The 18,831-nt window shown below is 39.3% G+C and overlaps 2 protein-coding genes across 2 annotated transcripts; one reads left to right on the top strand and one right to left on the bottom strand.

Annotated features, from left to right (window-relative positions):
* Positions 1–5,330: 5,330 nt before the first annotated feature.
* LOC140238335 (transforming growth factor-beta-induced protein ig-h3-like) lies at positions 5,331–9,763 on the bottom strand. The gene is made up of 5 exons (XM_072318268.1): positions 9,511–9,763; positions 8,634–8,884; positions 8,028–8,214; positions 7,197–7,406; positions 5,331–5,455 (listed from the first exon to the last, which is right to left on the bottom strand). The coding sequence occupies exons 1-5, from the start codon at positions 9,761–9,763 to the stop codon at positions 5,331–5,333; spliced, it is 1,026 nt and encodes a 341-aa protein (XP_072174369.1).
* A 3,341-nt stretch (positions 9,764–13,104) lies between these two features.
* LOC140238069 (neuropeptide CCHamide-1 receptor-like) lies at positions 13,105–14,287 on the top strand. The gene has a single exon (XM_072317993.1). It carries the CDS (start codon positions 13,151–13,153, stop codon positions 14,285–14,287), a length of 1,137 nt encoding a protein of 378 aa, XP_072174094.1. The 5' UTR covers positions 13,105–13,150.
* The last annotated feature ends 4,544 nt before the right edge of the window (positions 14,288–18,831 follow it).

The following is an 18,831-nucleotide window of genomic DNA, read 5'->3' as shown; positions in this document are numbered from 1 at the left end:
GAAAGAGGTCTCGTAAGATTGGGCTTTGTTGGAGCTTGCATTTTAAAGAGACTGTACAGTTCTGGTTGAGGTGAGGATTTAGCTTTAAACGTTTTGTGAGATGTTCAGAAACCACTGTATGAGATGTCAAAGAGCATGCGATTCTAAGGGGTAGCAAAAGGTCATTTGATGAAAAATCGGTTTTGAAATGGCTGAGATATCCAAAAACAAGGTGAAACAAAGAGATCCTAATAAAAGGCGTGGCCTGTCGCCTGTTATTATTATTATCACCTTTTTTTTTATATATCTCGGTCATTTGAAAACCTATTTTCATCAAATAAACATTGAATCCTTCTTAAAATTACGTGCTCTTTCATATTTCATAAGGGGTTTCTCATTATCTCACTTAGGAATGTTATAAACCTGAATCCCCACCTCAACCAGTACTGTGCAGTCCCTTTAAGATAGATGTGATATGATGTATGCTATCAAGTAAAAGTAGAGCCATCTTATGACCTGACAGAAGTAAATATCACATGAAGATTAGCACGATTCAAGGAGTACTGTGAAAGTGGAAATTTTTGCAAATTTCATGCAACCAGAAGCTAACATGAAAATACAAGCACACGAATATTATTGCATGCTACATGTTCCAGTAATTTTTTAACGTCCCGATTCCACAGAATTAAAAACGCCTGAAATTCATCTTACCCAGCCGAACGTGAAAAATTACTCGTGCATAAATATCCACTTTACAGTATGATGGACAGAAGGAAAGGAAGCGGGAGCTGTGAGAGAGAAATGTGTTGAGAGCAGGGAGTGCTCAAAGTGGGTAGAGAAGAACTGCAGACTTGGTATCGCAAGTGACATAGTTATGAAGGCTTGTGTATGAATACATACACACACACACACATTTCTTCCTGTCTCGGGCACATCTGGGATGGTGTTTTGCGAAGGGGGACCTATTCCAAACCTACACTTCTATATTACTGTCATAATACCCTGGTCGTATCTACTTTGTACAATGTACATTTGCACTACTGTGGTGTCTTTCCTGAAGTCAAAAGCCAACCCCAAGCGGCTAAGAAGTATAATGTATATGCTTGCAAAATCCTCTTGGTCTTAACATATACGAGTTTGTAGGATGAAGTTACATTCTGAAAAGATAAACTAGGTGAAAGTTTTGAAGTTGTTACATCACACATTTCATCTCTTTTCCCTGCAGGACAACATACAGTAGTTGTACAAGAATGATTTTTATATGAAAGCTTAGAAAAAATCATCAATCTTTGAAAGTTCTCTTTAACGCCCACCATTGGGTTGCTGAACCTGTTCTTCATTCTCCCCAATTGCATGTGTACTTGGAATGGGAATATCCATGGTATATGGACAAGTACATTACCAATGAGAATAATGAAGACTACACTGATACAACTGACCAATGAAGAAATCTTTGAATTCATGTAAATCAACTGTTGTTTGATTATTCATTTTTTGAACTGGAATGGTATTGCGTACTAGACTTTTCATTCTCTAGGAAGAAACTATTTCAGGGAGACATGAAACTCGGGACATAACAGGGTAGAGGGATAATGCACATGAGAATGGACACGATTAGTTCTTGAAATAAAATGTCAGTTATGGCTAGTATTATCAGTATGACAGAACCTCAGATAACATCGTAATGAATATCATTACGATATGACAGTTGATAAAGAAAATAGGAAATGATAACCTCATCGAAAATGTCAAATCAAAAGACACTCTTCAAGTACAATGTATGTATTAAAAAAAAAAAGGTGAGATTCTAGTTCTTGTCCACCAGTGTAACAAGGGAGACCTCTCGTGATGAAATACTCTATGTTCTACCGTCCATATTTTTTCCTACCAATTATGTAGGCGGCGTACAAATGCACAGGTAGTTACACGAGTCCTACGAGAATAAAAGACCTTGAGGTAGCATGTGAATGTCACGCCACCGAAAACGAGTTAATTTTTCATACAATTGGTTTCCGCATCTAATACAATTTTAATTACTTCCCAAGGAACCTTTAACACAAAACCTTCGATTTTGCCACGGAATCATGGACATAGGAGGAAGATATTTTCTACGTTAATTAAATCCAATCACTCCCTGGTTGAGTCCGTCCAACGGTCATGCTCTCAGCAACAAGTTATCGCGTGTTCCAATGTGTACAATGAGTAGCAATTTCTCTAATAGAGACCACTCCACCACTGGACGTGAGAGGTTACTAGTTATCAGTCCATAAAACCCACATTATATAAACACACACACGCATGGACAAACACACACACACACACACACACACACACACACACACACACACTCACTGTTTATCACACTTGCGGTGAATCTTATCAGATTTGAAAACTAAATTAACACACAAAAAGCCAAGTCGGACATTCCCTTTTTCAGTGAAATTTTGCCAACGCAAATGCTAAAGAACTGAGCTCGACCATGGCGTCGTAGTATACATCGTAATGCAATCCTTGTAAATGTTTTTGTACATGTATAATGGTAGCCAAAGGTTGAAATTTGTTTTACCGTCGGCCCATTTTTTTATTTTTTAAGTTTTAATACAACTGTACCCTAATTCGAGGGTTCTGAATCCCGATCTGGGTGATGCAACTCTTGCATCCTTGAAGGTTTGAGGTATTCAAAATGACCGACGAACTTTCAGAATCACTCCAAACATTTTTTTTTAAACCATTATTTCAGAGTTTTGTTTGTCATCTTTAATTTCTCAAAACCCTGAGAAGAATTGAATCATACAAGTTCAGATGCAGTATCCTTGTCCAAGGTCAAAATAAGGATAGGCTCACAATCTGACATCCGGACTTTGTTGGAACTAGGAGTACACGTACTTGCGTTTCACAGCAGTTTGCTGTTGGGTTTGTTCCAGATCGTGGTGGTGGTGGTGGTGCGTGGTTGCTGGGCGTGGTGCGGATGTGGTGCTGATGGTGTGTGTGTTTGTTCCTGTGTGGTGGGTGGGTCCATGCTTGCTTAACCCTATTAAGCCCAAGCTATTTTGACCCCTCGCAGGCCCAAGGGGGGGGGGCACATTGTGCCCCCCTACATAACTTCTTTATTATTTGATGTATCATCGTCATATTTGGCACATGGGTAGAGTAACTCATACTCTACATGACGGCACATTTGAATTTTCTCAAGGTCACCTATGGAGGGCGCTATTAACCAAAATATAAAGAAAAAACATAGGATAATATGCTATAAACACGATTTTTCTGTATAATTTCTTTATCCATATTATATATGTCTTATTATAGACCAATCATTTTCATATTTGTCACAAATGATAAGCAAGTAGAATTTTATCATTTGTTATGGTTGAATTTCTCAAGGTCACCGCATGGGGGCGCTATTTACATCAACATAATAATACATTGTCAGACCTGAGATGAAATGTTTGGGATGGGTACATGTATAGTTATGACATTTCATATTTGCATAATAGTGGAATTTTGAGATTGCAAATTGATAATATGATAAACTAATGATATTAGAGGCGTAACTTGGGTGAAGGAATCAAAATTACCCAAAACAGAAGGGCAATCTTTAGAAAGTATTAATGTTTTCAATTATCTTTATTATATCTACTGTTTTATGCCTTTGTCACATAATAACAAAGGAAATAATAAGAAAAACTTTCCAAGACCATAATTACTTCAAATTTTGCTCCCTCAACAAATTTCAGCCAAGAAACATCCATTTCATACACTGTAATGCTATTAAATGAAATGGGAAAGGAAAAAAGGTGCAAAATCTGACTGACATGGTTGTCAGTTTATGGTTGCCATGGCAACCAGCAACATCAAATATAGCTAAATTATATATCAAAATATTCGCGATAAGATTTGAGGAAAAGTCACCAAATTTGGTTGAAATCGGATTAAGGGCGAAGGAGTGGCAAATGAAAATCTGGTAGGGGGGCACAATGTGCCCCCCCCCCCCCCTTGGGCTTTAATTGGGGGGGGGGGGGGCGCGTACGTGCTGTACGTCCACTCATGGCGACCACCAGGGAGAATTCCTCCCGACCATCCGGGGGTTGCATCTCTTTTATTGACTTCTTGGTGAGTCTGCATGAATGGTTCCCAGGTAGACTAGTCTTTCGTGCCAGCCGCTTTCTTTATAATTTAGAGAGTATAGCACCACCATTACATGCCACATTATGTTGGATGACGTGTAGAAAAGACTCGCGCGTGAGGCCAAACCTTTAATTGTCCTCATCAAGTGCATACAATGTAGATACAAAATACAGAATTGATCCCTTCGAAACTACAATTCCAGAGTTCCCGTGATTCTGTGAGCAGGTTGTGAACAGCGAGTGCAGTTTCAATACACCTGTAGTTAGACCTTATCCGTCGCTGAAAAGGAATTTTGTCACATTAACCCCCTCGAAACCACAATTCACGAGCTCCAGGGATTATGTATACAGCAGGTTGTGAATGTGTGATGGCAGTTTGAATATACCTGTTGGTAGACCTTGCCCGTCGCTGAAAAGAATCTTTGACACCAAGTATTTTTCCAGTGCATGGCCGAGGATTGAAGTTCAAAAGACTGGACTGGACAATGGATAATGCAAGCCGGGGTTTTTATACGGATTGCGTATATAGAGAATACCATGCTTTCGTGTCGGGATTTCTGCTCGTATCAATTCGCTCCACATTTAAGGCAGGGCGAGCACGTCCTACGAGACATACAATGCACCCATAGGATTTCAGATTTTTTTTTTTTTTTTTTTTTGCGGCCATTTTGGCAGTATCTTGAATATCTCAAAACCTTCAAGGGTGTAAACGTTGCCTCGTCCAGATTTGGATTCAGCACCCCGAAATAGGGTGAAACATTTTTTTTTTCACCATTTTCATTAGGAAATATGTAGGAATGGCAGATGTTGGCGGCCATCTTGAATATCTCAAAATCCTCAAGGATGCAAGAGTTACATATCGTGCAGATTCATATTCAACACTCTCGAAATAGGGTAAAACCATCTGAAAACACGTATACGTATACGTAGAACACGTATAAGCCCAAATCTGACTTCGGCATGCACACACACGATAACAACATTATGATTAAAGGATTCACTAATTTCCATCAAAAGATTGCATTTACACATAGAGTGTCATTGAAAAGACACAACGTCATTCGCCATTATCCGATGGGGTAAAACGGTCCAACGATGACTGGGATTTCTTATTAGTTTTAGGATCGAATCGACAAATATATATATATATATATATATATATATATATATATATATATATTTTTTTTTTTTTTTTTAAACACGAACACTTGGTTTGCACTGCATTCAATTTTTCTTTAATACTAAAGGCGGGATGAGCACGTTGTCAATGATATGCATCACGCCGTTGTAGACATTGTAATCTTGGTAGATGACTCTTGCGTTCTCATGTCCGTTCACCCACAATGCATCTGAAATTTAAAAAAAATCACATATTAGTATATTTCATTCATTTTTATTTGATCAATGATAATATATACATAGTATTTTCTTGTCATTACGCACTGTAAGTCATTTTCATACGTCAGCAATTAGATCACTGCAGTTACATTGACAATGAAAGGACTGTCTATGTAGGCCTACCCAATACATAATTATGTCTCCGCCACGTAGTGGTGCCGGAGGCATTATGTTTTTGGGTTGTCCGTCCGTCCGTCCTTCCGTCCGTCCGTAATCAATTTTGTGAACAGCGTAACTAAAAAATCTTTCGAGGTATCTTAATGAAACTTGGCATGCATGTGTATAAGGGAGTGAAGTTGTGCCTATCAATTTTAGGGTTTACATGTTCAAGGTCAAAGGTCAAAAGGTCAAGGTCAAATGCTCAAAGTTTCACTATTTCCCCCATATCTGTGCAATTCCTGAAGATATTTTCTTGAAACTTAGTGTATATAGTACTACCCAATTAAGATTCTCTGGTGAGAGTTTCAGGTCATGAGGTCAAAGGTCAAATTTCAAGTGAAAATGTTAAGATTTTACTGTTTTTCTCTATATGGAAATTGTTCAAGGTATCTTCATGAAACATAATGTATATGCATTTACTGACTGGCAGTGATTATATAGGGAATTTGGGGTCATTAGGTCAAAGGTCAGGGGGTCACAGGTCAAGGTCAACTCTTCCAAATTTGACTATTCCCCTCATATTTATGCAATACCTGCAGGATCTTTTTTTTTTATTTGGTGTATACATGTATTACCAAATAGAGATTCTCTGGGAAGTCTTTTTGCCAAAAAGGTCAAAGGTCAAAAGGTCAAAGATCAAGTGAAAGTGCTGAACTTTTCTTCTTCCTCGATATCTCGGAAGTGACTCAAGTTGTCTTGCAACTTAGTACATGTACATCTTTATGCATATTCTGCCTGATAGTGACTCTCTTGTGAATTTTAGGGTCTTATGGTCAAAGGTCAAGGATCAAGGGCCATGTGAAAATGGTAACAATTTACTATTCAATACAGAAACTGCACTTTTTTCTCCATACCTTGAAAATTACTCAATGCATAAACTTATAAAAGGGTCAAAGTCAAGTAGAAATCCTCAAATCCTCAAATACATGCTCTCCCATTCATCCAATTAAACCTACATTGTGAGGTCAAGTAAGGTGAACATTCAACACAATTGTGACAAACCTGTTATTTTGATATTTTGCCAATTATGTGAAACTGTCATCACACATTGTCCACATGTACTATAAACCTATTAGGAGAATCATGCATTATGGCGGAGGCACACCAGTCGCCGTAGCGACATCTCTAGTGTAAATATACAAAGATGTGTTGGAGTTCCGGACATTTGGATGATTACTCAAAAAGACACACTTACACATTGAGTTGCCAAACAGATGAATGATTTAATAAAAAGCTTACATAATTATAGCTTCAGCGTATACCTGCGGAAAAAGAAATAAGCACGCAAAAATGACTGTCAGAGGAAAATCATGGCTGCAGGGAAGTGAAAATGGGTTCTCTTCCCTTTGTATCCGTTTGTTTGCTTTTTATACAATAAACATCATACCTATACATTTTTGATACAATTGTTGAGAGTTGTTTTTCATTCAGATAGTCCAAACTTGATCAGCGTTAACACAGAAAGGCATATCTTGGTAGATAGACCCATTATTCAATTATGAGAGTAACCAGATTGACTAAGCACATACATACCATACCAGACGGTGAGATTAATATTTCCTCCTTGTACGGTGACCAGAGTTTCCCCTTCATAGCTGCCCGATGCGTAGAGAGTCCAATCCAAAAGGTGGTAGGTCAGCAGATCTCGTGTCAAGGTGGTGTTGTCTTCGAACTCCTTCAAGACGTCGGGAGGCACCTTGTCAAAGGCAGCGTTTGTTGGCGGGAAGAAGGTGAATGGTCCACCTGCAAAGGGAGGTGCAGTGACGTAGAAATGGTCACCACTAATTATTATAGATTGAACGATACACTTCTCTCTTCCCCTTGTGGAACCTCAGAGAGTGTTCTTACGGGAAGATTAGAATGTAAAATAGATGATTTCATTTTTACGACAACAAAAAAAGAATACCATGAAAGGAGCAGCTACATAATACACAGCACTGCACACACACACACACACACGCACACCCATATAGGCGTATATCATTTTTGTATGTGTGTGTGTGTGCGTATTTGTGGGAATATATTATATTATGTTATATTATATTATATTATATTATATTATACTATATTGTATTATATTACAGCGCGTATTCATTTCTTTGAAAAGAAAAAGACAGACACGGGGAGAAAACTCCAGTTATTACAGAGGCGGATCCAGGAGGGAGCGCACTGGGCGCGCGCCTCCCCTTTATTTTTTGTTAAAACAAAAGAAATAAAAAGAAAATGGGGGGGGGGGGGCGTGCGCCCCCTTTAATTTTGTAAAGGCTCCCCCTCCGTACAGAATTCCTGGATCCGCCCCTCCTGGATGTAGGCTACGTGGTGATGACAAGCGGCAAACTCATAAGGGCATCAAACGGAGATAACCTTTGAGGTACTCGTCTAACTTTGCGGCGTAGACGAGTTTCTTGAGCCGAGTGAACTCGGGATCGTGATCGATGACGTCTACGATGCTGCCCGGAGGGATAGGGTGCATGACATTGCTGATGACTCGAACTTCCCCGTTGCTGCAATTACCGCCATCAATGATGGGACCTCCACAAGCTGTGATCCGCTGGATCGAGAATATTTGGAGGGAAGGAAATAGACACAGGGATATGATTCATATCTGGGGAAAAAATGATGATGTTCACGTCAGTATCCAAAATTTATATCGTGCTATCACAGTTCTCAAATCAGTGAAATGTCATGACGTAATTGGATGATGCTTTTTGTGTTAAAACGAACAAAGAAAACTAAAAACAATTTAACTTTATTTAACTATTTGTAATGAAGAGGCTGAAGAAGAAACTATTTGTTGCATCTTAAGGAGCTGGTTAACCTTCCCTAAACCACATTCTCAAAATCTGTTGACTTTCTACACAAATAGGTTAGCAATAGCAATGAGAGAGTTAATACACGAGCCCTGCCCTGACGTTGATGTTTCTCCAGGGAGGTGGAAAACTTCCACCTCCCTAGTTTCTCTATACTTACCCCTGTCACCTGTTGCGTGTTGTTTGACCCACTTTTCAGCTGATAGATGTTGAGTCGAATGTTCTTGCCAGGAATTATCGACGGGAGCAGTTCATCTTGGTAGATATCGTTGACATCGCCAATGACGCCGGGAAAGGTGTGGAAAAGAAGCAGTTCCTGTAGATACGTTTTATTCGACATCAGTTTGTTGTAGATGTCGTCGGGTAGAAATTCAAATGCAAGGTCGTATGGTGCAAATAACGTGAGCGGGCCTGGAAAAAGGCAAATAAAACGAGGGTATGATCTGTGTGCAATAAAAGGAAAAAGACGACAGTGCCCTTAACCTACACTATAATAGAGAGAGGGGAGAAGAGTCAATTTATGATCTGCAAGTTGATGTCCCATTATTTGCATAACAATATTTTTGTTTCAATTGGATTTGACTGGAAAGTTATAAAGTGGTTTTAAAGAGGGTCACGCTAGTTTTCCGACTATTAAGTAAGCTGAACAACGATGTTAAAGCATCTTCCTTATTATACGTTTAGGAATGCAGCGCGCCTTGATATTTCAGTCAATTAGCTGTTTTAATCTGAAAAATTGAGTCACTACGATTAGTCCTTTTACAAGGTGGGCAAGTGTATGTAAAGGTATCTTTTAACAACCTTCAAGCAAACAATGGGGTTCTTTTTTTAAGGTTTCGTCGATAGTGATCAGCTCCAGAGTACACGCTTAGACTATACATAAAGTAATGCATTAAGCCTAGAAAATGTTCGAAAATATGCGACGCGACAACTGTGCGCATTTTATGGATTCGATATTTTGTGTGCTTTGAGTGCTTTTTGCAATGATCTTGTACTTCCTCGAGAACAAGTTACTTCAGTATGAAACATGAACGAACCCTTCTGGCTGTAGAACGACCTCAACCCAGCTCGGTCGATCATGTCCACCATGGTACAGGCGTTGAGGTCATATGCCAGGTCCACCACAGTGTACACATCGTTGCCCGCTTCATCCTTAGTGGGAGGATAATGCGTGGTGCACGGACCATACTGTGCTCCAACCGTCGTGGAGAGAAGCACCACGATGATTGCCCGCCAGACTGGCGAAAGCGCCATGGTCAACGCCAGTGATCGTCTGCCCGGATGTGCCATCTTCAGCAACACCCCTCTCGTGTTTTCTATACCGGGAACGATGTATTGATCCAGTCGTATCAACTCCCCTTCAACTAGCTGACATGTGATATCTATATACCCCTTGGATATTTCCCCAATTCTTGGAGACTTTGAACCCGACGTCAGTAAATTTCCTTTTGACTTCGGGTTACTGATAATGGAATTAGCCTACGACCCATGTGACTACACGTACACCTATAGGTAAACACAAACTTCGTCATGGGATGATTGACTCTATGATCGACATTTGGTAGCTGTTGGTTTCGTTTCGTTTAAATCTTCACAACATTTCCGTGTGTAAATGTTTATTTATTTATTCGTTTATTTATTTATGTAGTAACTTATTTACTTATTTATTCATTCATTCATTTCACATTTTTTAAAAGGGTGGCCCAAGTCAGCATTAGTTCGTTTTCATTGGGGTCCTTTAAAACACAGGACATAAAACATCGCAGAATGACATTTACTAACAAAAAAAAAAGTGTGTTACTGTTTTCGATTTAATGTGTTTAGTTGTTTTTTATGAGTCTCACGGCGTCAATACACAATATCATCCATCTCAAAAGTAAAAAAAAAAAGAAGACAATTGGGCCTTTTATGCCACAAACTAAAAAGAGTAATGTGACGCATAATTTTTACCATAGCAACGAGACATTGCAAGGGACATAGAGAAATAACTTCCTTTTGACAGCAAGACATCCGTCTTTGTTTTCAGTGTCGATGAAATGATAAGAGTCACGTGATTTTGTAAGTGTGATTTTAAAGTGGACACATGTATTGAGACATATCGGTATCGAAGAGAAAGGAAATATAATACAAAATCAGACCAGGATCAGAAGAGGCTACAAATGTGTTTGCTAGCAATGTTTAATATCCTAAGCTGTTTAAAATGCCTGACTACCAACATTTCGTGACCCGACATGGAAGGGTCACATATCACCTTCAGGAAAGTAGAACTTTAGTGTCAAACAACTTTCATTTTACATAGATTATTGTTGCATAATGATGTACATATCGCAGAGAATCAGCCCCTTAACAACCAGCAAGCGTTAATCATTTTATTTTGCTTTTGTTTATGTGGGGTTTATGTTTTTCTGCCAACTCCGAGATGGAAATTCTGACTTTTGACATGACCGGAGATTAAGTGATACCGGCATATCTGCATAAATAAAGGGTATACAAGTTATATTTGAGAGACCCAAGCCTGTGAGAACATTTCTATCTCACTGATGTGGGTTATTTTCGAAATCCCACACGCATCTTCACCTCTTACTCCCCAAGTCATCCTTACGCGGCGATACAGGACGCTGTCAGTGTCCCCCCACTCGTGGGGAGTTTACACCCAGTCACCCCCTCTGGGGTCGTGTTGTTATGATGGGCAGTGTTTTATTCAGTCGATAGAGGGGCATTAATGTAATGGACCGTTCTGTGACAGCTTGATATCAGTGGCTTCCGCTCGGCACAGCCAGCCCAGCCTGGGTCTCTCACAGCCGGGCTTCCGCGAAGCTATGTTTGGCGTAAACGGAGACGACGCAAACAAAATGCTTCAAACAACGAAGAGGCGAAATTACAGCATGGCGACCTAAGCGCCATTTACAGTTCAATATTCCACTAATGTCGGAGATTACACCGCAGGTTCGTCACTCATTCTGTCCTGGCAACTTAATGTGTTTTTCTGTTTTAGTTTTGTCATTGTTTGTTGTTGTTGTTTGGTTTGGTTTGTTTTGGCGATGTGGCTGTGGACAAACCTTTACATGAAATTTGGAAAATAAATCTCTCTTTACGTAAAAAGAGTCATTGATTTTTTCCGTGATTCTGAAATTCAACTCTATATTCGTAGCAAATATATGAGCAATCGCTTGATATGTTTATCAAAATGAGTGGATAAATGCAATGTTAAATATCAAGACTGAGACAGGGACAGTTTGGGCCTCAGAGAAGGAGCGGGGGAGAGAGGAAAAAAGATAAAAAATATTCCATTTATGGCAGTTGCCATTCTGATAACCCGTTTCCATCCTAAACGCTATTGTACCTTCTACCCGATATCACTGTTTATTGTTAGAAATTGGCATTTAACTGTAGTCCAGCCCCTCTTAATTTTGGCCAATGCACTTTGAATGCAAGATGTCTTTGGTTTTCCATTGTCCCTAATTGAGGATTATATTCATGTTGTATAATTCTACTAGAAATCTCATTACTTTGTCTATGTCTTCTTGAATGCCATAAATTTTCTCCGTCGTTATTGCTTTGTTTTCATATTTTTTCGCACGACTGACAAACTGACGCCTGATAGTGTAGTCAATTATTTATCCATTCGGTCGTTTGTTTATCAATCTCATTCTTTTTTTCATTCATTCCTTCATTGGGGAAGTTGTAATGTAGAGACTACAGTTGTAATTGCTGTACAATATTAGTATGATAGCATTAGAGTAAGACCATGGAGCTACTAACAGAGAGCTCCATGGTCAAATCAACATGTCATGTTGAGATGCACATTGACGAAAATCAGATGTTTCCTGGAAATATTATTTTGTGTGTTATTCCCAGTTATTCCTCATCACCTTAACCATAGTGCGAACATTTTAGCTGTTACGTATCTTTTCTCTTTGAATGAGATGTACTTGGTTGTTGAAAGGTTTAGAAGTGAGAAAATATTCCTCCTGGACAACCAATCGCATGCATTGTAGGCGGAATCGATGCGCAGTTAGGGGCAATCAATCATTGTTCGCGCATGCCATTCGATGGTGTGCCAGTGAGAAGGGCGGGGCTTCATTTACGGTAGATAAAATAGTTGGTTGGCGTGTGACGTACGGCCAATCGAAAGCCATTACATGGCTTCGTATTCATTTCCCTCCCGCAGCGCGGGGTAAAGAAATATTCGCCACCACAGCTCCATTTTCACAGAGAGCGCAGTTTGAAAAGCCGGCTTTCGCGACGTTGTGGATCCACGTTTGGTGAGGATGGAAGTTGCGGCCATAGCGACACGTGATAGTTGCACACTAACTTAAAGTATAAGGCATTTCTCTCCTTAATCAAAATATTTCACCAACGGATTTGAAAATTTGATGTTTTTTTTTTTTATCCTTTCGTGTTAGGAAAACGCAACTACATGCACTTTTACGTTGGCAGCGTTTGTGGGTGTAAGAACTGTTATTTTACTGAGTGCGTTACGATCGTCAATGCTCTGTAAATTACAGCTTTTCCGTGTTAACAAAGATTCATGAAGGATCAGAAATTGATATGAAGCGTGTATGATGGAGTCAAGGTAATTGAAATTAATAGAGTTATCAACGCACTACGCACTGGAAGAAGGTGTATTTTAATTGGTGAAGTGGTTGAAGTGTGGCTCTTCTGAAGAAAGTTAAGATGGAGCTAACGTCTATGATGATGCCAGTTCTAGGACTCAGCGAACAGGCGAATTCTTCGTTCGATATCTACGACGGGTACAGCTCCTCGATTATCATTCCCCCCAGCTGTCAGAAGGTGGACCACGGTTTTGCTAGAAATGCCATAATTTTGGGCATATTCTTCTTCATTGGTTTCCTTGGCAACAGTTTCCTAATGATGGTGATTTTGAGCAATCCTCGGTTACGCACCTCGGCGAACATTCTCCTCACTAACCTGGCATTGGGAGACCTGCTCTATGTGGCGGCATCGGGTCCATTCTTCTTGGAACACGAGCTGAGCCCCTGCTGGCAGTACGGACATGTCGCCTGCAAATTGGTCAACTTCACACAAGGTGTGGGACAAGGTATCTGCGTCTACTCCTTAACAGCGCTGAGCATTGAACGGTATTCCGTGCTTGTCCGTGGTGGCACAATCCGTCACGGAGGTCGTACGCGACGTGGAGTCCTTGCAGCCTGCGCAGTGTGGTTCGCCTCTTGCGTGGTCGCTACGCCCGTTCTTGCCTACGCCCATGTCGAAGGTGACGACAGCTCTCCGCAATGTTTCTACACCAGACTGTTCAGTATCGAAGCACAGATATACGAAATTCTCAAAGCTTTGTTAATGTACATTGTGCCACTTGTGATCATAGCATGCCTCTATACCATCATCGCTCATACTCTGTTCAAAAGTGCAGGAGCGTTTGCGGGCGAGACCCAGCCAGGAGCGCGCCATTTTTCCGCTCGCAGACGACTCGCTCTTACCGTCCTTCTACTGGCGCTCTTTTTCGGTACTCTATGGCTACCGTACTACGTCTTCATTGTCTGGTTCCAGCTCCACCCTGAATCAATCAGCCAGATGCCAGGCTTTCACGCTTTTCGATATATATACTACTTCTCGTCACTCGCCAACTCGTGCATCAACCCCTGGATCATCTTCGTGATGAGCACAAGCCACAGAAAGGCGCTGATGTTCTTTATTCGATGTCGTAAGCACGAGCAACCACCAACCACCGTTGCCTGCACCCGCACCATGCCGAACGGGATTCCCGGAGAGAAGATGAAACAGCCGGTGGATAGCCGGTCTGGTTCTCGCAACACGAGATGCACGGAATTATAACTGTGTTTGATGAGACAGGGAATGGTTGAGAGAAACGGGTAAGGCTGCTAGAGGCTGACTAAATGCAGAGTGTTAGCTGTTCCAACATTTACGTTAAATGTGTATGATTTAATATGAATGATATGGAGACAAGTAGCTGATTAGTTCATTCTCCTCGCTTACAATGTTGTGCGAAACCAGTGTCTTAATTTACAACTTCCAAGACTGTAAATTTTGCGATAATACCGAAGAGGATAGGCGCCTACAAGCTCTAATCCCCCAGATGTGAAAAAAGTCATCAGTACCAGAATGAGATTTGCGCTAATCTGACCTGACATTTTGATTTATCTCGAATGTTAGAAATTGGCTTATTGATGCCTACTACAATGAAACAAGAAGTTACTGATATTTGGTATTTGACCCATATTTTTATTTTTTTTACCAATAGTGTCTCATAATTTCCAAGGAGGTTTGGTATGAAATAATGAGGCATACTACATTCTTATGATCCATGATGTAATGGTGTGTTTGCACTATACGACTGAAAATGGATAAGCCTCGTTTAATGTTGACCAAGTATATGAAAATTAATAAATAGGACACTGATTTCCCTTTCTTGCATTCAAATTACGTTCATTTATGTGTAGGTATTTTCATTTAGCAATGCATTTCACAAAAGAATCATCATCGCGCCATTCCCGTCAGTATACGATCTACAGTTCAGAAGCAAACAACGGTGGCCATGTTTAGCTGACAAAACAATGGTCGGCAATTATCATTCTACGTGCATTGATTAAAACTTGATTTGACGAAATATAGGGTTAATGTTTTGACTGTGTTTCCGACAAGAAATACGTCACGTGATTTATGGAAACACGAATCTATACTCACCCTGTCTCGTGAAGAAGAGACCGAGCCAGTACAAATTGATTGCAATCCTGTCGACCGGTGAACACTTCAGTGCAGTGGTGACATATTGTTATCTTTATAGAGCAATTCGTGTATTGTTTTAAAACATCGTGTTAAAATCCCTCTTTAGTGTCTTCATTTTCTTTGCATAATGCCCTTTAGGTGAAATTTTAATTCCAGTGTATTTTACCAATATTCCTCAACACAATTAATGTCATGACAATATAGATTAAGATAAGCATTCTCCAATTTGTAAGTTCATATCAGATAACAGCGTCGTTTGTGTCACATACGAATGGCAGTGTTTGGTGCTTCGTTACTTGGTAAGATATTCTCTGAGTTATACTGAAGAGATGTGACAGAACAATTGTCGGTATACTGAGTACTGCAGAACATGTACTATTCATACACTCAATCTCAAAATAATCCCTTCTTCTCATCTTATTTTCGCACAACCTTATTCTAAGTGTTAATTGGTATTATGTCTGCGTGTGAACACGCTGAATATCAATGGACGAATGCAAAACTCTTTAAAGCATGCAGAATGCACTGTACTTTTAATAAAACGCTATGTCTTGTGCAAGTCAAAACCATTACTAAAATTGTTTGCTGGCAAACACTGTTATAAGGGTACGTGTTGGTATAGAAAATATCCAGTTAAGAAATAACTCGGTGAAAGGGATCGCAAGCCTTGAACCTGTATTACATCAGAGTTCTCGGGTTGAACACAATCAGCGATGAACAACCTGTTAGTGGATTTGAATATTGGGCGGTGACATCCATGGACAGGTATAATTGATTCCATAGCAGTCATCAATTTTGGAATGACAGTGTCAGATTCAGACTGAATAAAAAAGTTTTATCACCCTTATCTTCCTTCGCTTGAAGCTTTGACTGAATAATTTTAGGGTTAAAAATATATATTAAGAATATATTCAGTTGCAGTCTGATACGCAGTTGTAATTTTCATCATGAAACAGGAATATTAAATGATATATGCCAATCCTTTCAGTATCTACAATTATATATTTTAGTTTGCTTTTTGTGGAAACGGAATAATCATCATCAGTGTAGAAAACTGAGAAGCAGATAGTAGGTAACACCCTCGTCTATGACTTAAAACGTCACGTGAGCAGATGAGAAAGATGCATAACGAGAACTGTCGCGCAGGAGAATCAGTATAAAACAATTCTGTTGCCCCCGTCAGATTTTCTCCAAAATATTGATATTCCTTTTTGATGACCTACCCGTCTCGTAGTGAATTACCTTCTTTGAAAGTATTACAAGTTTCATTCCATCTATTCCGCGCCGTTCACAGTATAAATAAAAAGAAAATGAATGACGCAATTTTTGAATAGATCATAATGTAGCTCTCCTTATGATTTCACTTTGAAACTAAATCTCTTGATTGGCTCACGTGGCTTGAAGGAAACTGCATGCTTCTAGACAACAGAGGCCCATATACAGCACCCTCTCTACATGATAACCTGTTTTCGTTTCGGTCATTCACCGTTTCCGATGAGTTGTGTAATCAGTTACAGGTTTAATGGAATTGTCAAGATTCAAAATCATATATATGATTTCATGAAGAATCTGTTTCACTTCTTTACCAAGCTCACCTTTGCTGAGTTTATCTTCTTATCAACGAATCTGCCTGATACATTCGTTTCCCTTCGACAAAGTCCATTTCAATATGTCAGTTCCTTTTTAGAAATCGCAAGTGAATACAGTTATTGATGATGTTGTTGTTGTTGATGATGATGATATTGACAATCATGATAATGATGTCGCGATAATAACAAAAATGGTCTCTTTTCAGATTTGTACATACAGATAACAGTGTCATGTATTCACAAGGAGACCACTGCCTATGTGTTATATTCGTCAGGTTAATTCATTACTGGCGTCACGACTGAAGAGATGTTGGTAGAGACTTGCATCATGAGGATTTTAATTCTAGACATGACTTGAAATAGAGTGATATTTTCATATCGTCGACTTGGAAAATGGATGAATTGCACGACTCACTAATGGTATTCGATTAATGTTTGTCTTGCCTTTCCGTTTTGATGTAAGACTCGATAAAATCACAAGTTATGATATCTGCACTCTGTAAATATGTACATATTCCCTTATGAATTATCAATGTAATATACGATATCGAGAAGCACGATCTAGCCACTACAATGTCACGGTAACGGAAAGCCACTTTAACGTCATCACCATTTTAGCCGAGAATATCGCGTAAATTCAAATTGCCGAAACCAAAACGTCGTTGGAACCTTCACTCTTGAGACACATTACTCTGAAGAATGTTATGAGGCAAACATCTTAAATACAGTTATGCCACTGTACGATTGCTATACAAGGAAAAAAACACACCAAAATTTAAACTTCTTGTTTTGCGACAGAGAATCAAAGAATGTTTGAGAAATTCTGTAATGAGGAACATGGCGTAAAAACAGCACTTACAGCCACCAATTTATACCAGAAAAGCTATCACAAAGTGTTTAAAGACTGGAAAGATAACTCTATTGGCCGGGGCGTGGAAGGTGAAAGACAGAAAATGCCCGATCCTCCTCTGTGTTTCGTCACAGATCAGAAATTATCCTCTCTGTTGCGTTTTCATTACAATGATCCTACACGTATATCTGTGATTGAATCTGCCATCCGTGAAAAAGAAAAAAATATATCATCGTCTAATGTAATAATTGTCTTGACTTTTTTTGTATGATTTTAGTAAGTATTTCAAATGCCAGTGTCACTAGAAGTGAGAAGTTTCCGAGTTGATAATGTTGATTTCATCATTTACAAATTGTGGTGGAATAAATTTTGATCGATCACGTCCTTTTGCTGGAGCGTCATTTAATGTTTCTCAGACAAGTGTCAGACTGTCAGAGTGTATCCCTGAGATTTAGCCATGTAAGTCAGACGTGTGTGTGTGGATGGAGTGTTTCAGAGGATGCCGCCTTTAGGAAACCCCTATCAAAGGGGGGGGGGGGACAGATCAAATTCTTGATGGGACAGTGATGGTATCGTCACGTCTAGCTACACCAAGACAAGTACTTTTCTCCCATCTACTAGTATTACTTTTCTTACTTCCCTGTGTAAGGGATTGTATGTTTTTGACTGAGGTGGAGATTCAGCTTTTAACCTCTTGTATGGGTAATTAAAAACCACTTATGAAATATCAAAAACATAATTATAATTCTAAGAGAACTTCAATGTTTATTCGATGAAAATTGGGTTTGAAATGCATGAGATATCAAAAAACAAAGAAAAACAAACGATTCGTAATAAAACGTGAGTGCCACCTTTTATCAAGATTGCTTTGTTTTGGATATGTCATCCGCCACTTCAAAACCACTATTCACTTAACAAACTCTGAATTCCTCTTAGAATTGTATGCTCTTTCATAATTCATAAAATGTTTCTCATTATCTCACGAAAAAAGCTACATGTATATCATCCATTTAACTCATTTTCCTCTTTTCCCCTTCTGCCATATTGTACATGTCATTAATATTTTGCAAAAACAAAAACAAGAATGGTTGTTTAGGACTATCGGTATTTATTTTGCATCATATATAACCCTATATACTCTCTCTTGTTGTTTCATCTTTTTGCTGTTTCTATAATATTTTTGATTTCTTAAT

The sequence above is a fragment of the Diadema setosum genome, chromosome 14 (assembly GCF_964275005.1).
Source record: "Diadema setosum chromosome 14, eeDiaSeto1, whole genome shotgun sequence".
In the NCBI taxonomy this organism is placed as follows: Eukaryota; Metazoa; Echinodermata; class Echinoidea; order Diadematoida; family Diadematidae; genus Diadema; species Diadema setosum.
The sequence above is the reverse complement of the archived record's forward strand: the minus strand, read 5'-3'. Positions and strand labels throughout refer to the sequence as shown.

Coding starts and splice junctions, on each gene's coding strand:
- LOC140238335 (XM_072318268.1), bottom strand. CDS start 9,763: ATGGCACATCCGGGCAGACGATCACTGGCGTTGACCATGGCGCTTTCG. Junction 7,407..8,027: donor GTTAGACGAGTACCTCAAAG/GTTATCTCCGTT, acceptor CTCCCTTTGCAG/GTGGACCATTCACCTTCTTC. Junction 5,456..7,196: donor TAATCTCACCGTCTGGTATG/GTATGTATGTGC, acceptor TTTAAATTTCAG/ATGCATTGTGGGTGAACGGA.
- LOC140238069 (XM_072317993.1), top strand. CDS start 13,151: ATGGAGCTAACGTCTATGATGATGCCAGTTCTAGGACTCAGCGAACAG.